At 47.0% G+C, this 2031-nt stretch overlaps 1 protein-coding gene across 1 annotated transcript; it reads right to left on the bottom strand.

The window, feature by feature from the left end:
* Nucleotides 1-379: 379 nt before the first annotated feature.
* Nucleotides 380-1306, bottom strand: LOC113266690 (olfactory receptor 6B1). The gene has a single exon (XM_026514429.3). It carries the CDS (start codon nt 1304-1306, stop codon nt 380-382), a length of 927 nt encoding a protein of 308 aa, XP_026370214.1.
* Between the last annotated feature and the right edge of the window lie 725 nt (nt 1307-2031).

The following is a 2031-nucleotide window of genomic DNA, read 5'->3' as shown; positions in this document are numbered from 1 at the left end:
CTCAGTCAGGAAGCCATCGCAGATCTGTGGCCCACAACCCTTAATGCTTGCTAGATCCCCAAAAAAGCTAACTCAGACGCTACTAACTTGATCACCCACTTTGCTCCATTAGGGATTTACTCATAGTGTCAGAAACTCTATTTTAGGTCTCAGCCAAAGAGAATTCTCTCTACAAGGTGTATGGCCTTAGACCACAGACCACGTGTGCTGATGCAGACCTTCCAACATAGCCAAGAGCCCGTGGTTGATGTGGATGTGGGGATGTCATATTGGCATGAGTCCTATGAGAGCAGGCATTAAAGGAGAAAGGACCGAGGATGGAAGAGCAGGCACCAAATCAAATCATTTCTTTCTAATAATTTGTAAGTGACTAGTCCGATCAGATAACTTGGCAATAGGCCAGTTTCTTCAGAGCCTCTTTGACCTCTCTGTTCCTTAGGCAATAAATGAAAGGGTTGAGAGCAGGGGTGACAATGGCATAGAAGATGGAAATCACTTTGTTCATGTTGAAGGCATGGATGGCTCGGGGCCTGGCATACATGAAAATCGTGGCTGAGTAAAAGATGGTGACCACCACGAGGTGGGAGGCACAAGTAGAGAACGCTTTCTGCTTTCCGGTGGGCATGCGCAGAACGGTGGCGAGGATGCATCCATAGGACAGGACAGTGATAGAGAGGGGGAAGAGAAAGATGACCAGCGCCAGGACGAAGTCCACCAGCTCAGCTACAGACATGTCTGTGCAGGAGAGGTTAAGTACTGGAGAGATGTCACAGAAGAAGTGATTGATGACGTTGGGGCCACAGAAGCTGAGGCGAGAGATGAAGTAGATCTTAGCCAAGGAGATGCCAAAGCCAATGGCCCAGGAACCAAGAGCCAAGCGGAAGCAAAGCCCGTGGCTCATAATGGTGGGGTAGTGGAGTGGACGGCAGATGGCCACATAACGGTCATAGGCCATGGCAGCCAGGAGCACACATTCTGTGCACATGAGGGCAATGAAGAAGTAAAGTTGTATCATGCAGTGAGTGAAGGAGATACTGTTGCTCACAGACCAAAAACTAAACAGCAACTTAGGCACAGTCACAGAGATGTACCAGGTCTCCAAGAAAGACAGGTTGGCCAGGAAGAAGTACATAGGCTTGTGCAGTGGCCGGTTCTGCTGCACCAGCAGGATGATGACCACATTTTCGGCCACTATCAGAATATAGGCCATGAGGAACACTAGGAACACTGTTACCCGCATGCCCCAGTTCCCAGGGAACCCCACCAGAATGAACTTGGTGACCTGGGTCTGGTTCTCCACTTCCATACTGGAGATACAGGACTTAGATCTCCTGGGGAAAAAAATCACTTGGTCAGAGTCCATGGTTCAGTTAGAATCTTCCATCCTCTACCTTCTCTGACTAGCAATAATAGTAACATATTCATAACATATTATAGGCTAGACCATACACTGGGTATGGTATGCACTAATGTAATTTAACTCTTACATAGCCTCTTTACATGTTATTATGCCCACTTTAGTGATAAGGAAACTGAGCCTCTGAAAGACATTAAGCAACTTACCAACTTCCCACCGGTAATAGGGCAGGGATCACATTGAAGTCTACATCCAAAGCCCATGCCCTAATATTCTATGCTGCCTTCACAACCACCCCCAAATTAAACAATATCCAGTCTCCATGTTCCATGTTACCACTGCCAATTCCAAAGGATACGCATGGTACTCCTGGCCCATGTCTACACAGTGCTTTGGAAGCTCTTCCTTATGACTCACTTACCCCTCACATACCATTACATCCTTTCCCTGCACCATCCATGGAGATGGAGTGCAGCTGTCACAAGCTGATGATGACAATCACATGAGGTATGTGAGCACTGAGATCAGGAGAGTTAGGCTTTCCATGTAAAAGACCTGGACCTCAGTCAAGTACCAGGTCTGCCCTGGTTTGCTATATGACCTTGACCTCTTATGCTCTCTGAAACCCAATTTTCTCTTCTGTAACGTGAATATTAATATTCATTCAGTTTATG

The sequence above is a fragment of the Ursus arctos genome, unplaced genomic scaffold, assembly GCF_023065955.2.
Source record: "Ursus arctos isolate Adak ecotype North America unplaced genomic scaffold, UrsArc2.0 scaffold_3, whole genome shotgun sequence".
In the NCBI taxonomy this organism is placed as follows: domain Eukaryota; kingdom Metazoa; phylum Chordata; class Mammalia; order Carnivora; family Ursidae; genus Ursus; species Ursus arctos.
Note: the sequence above shows the minus strand (reverse complement) of the source record. Positions and strands in the feature narration are given on the sequence as shown.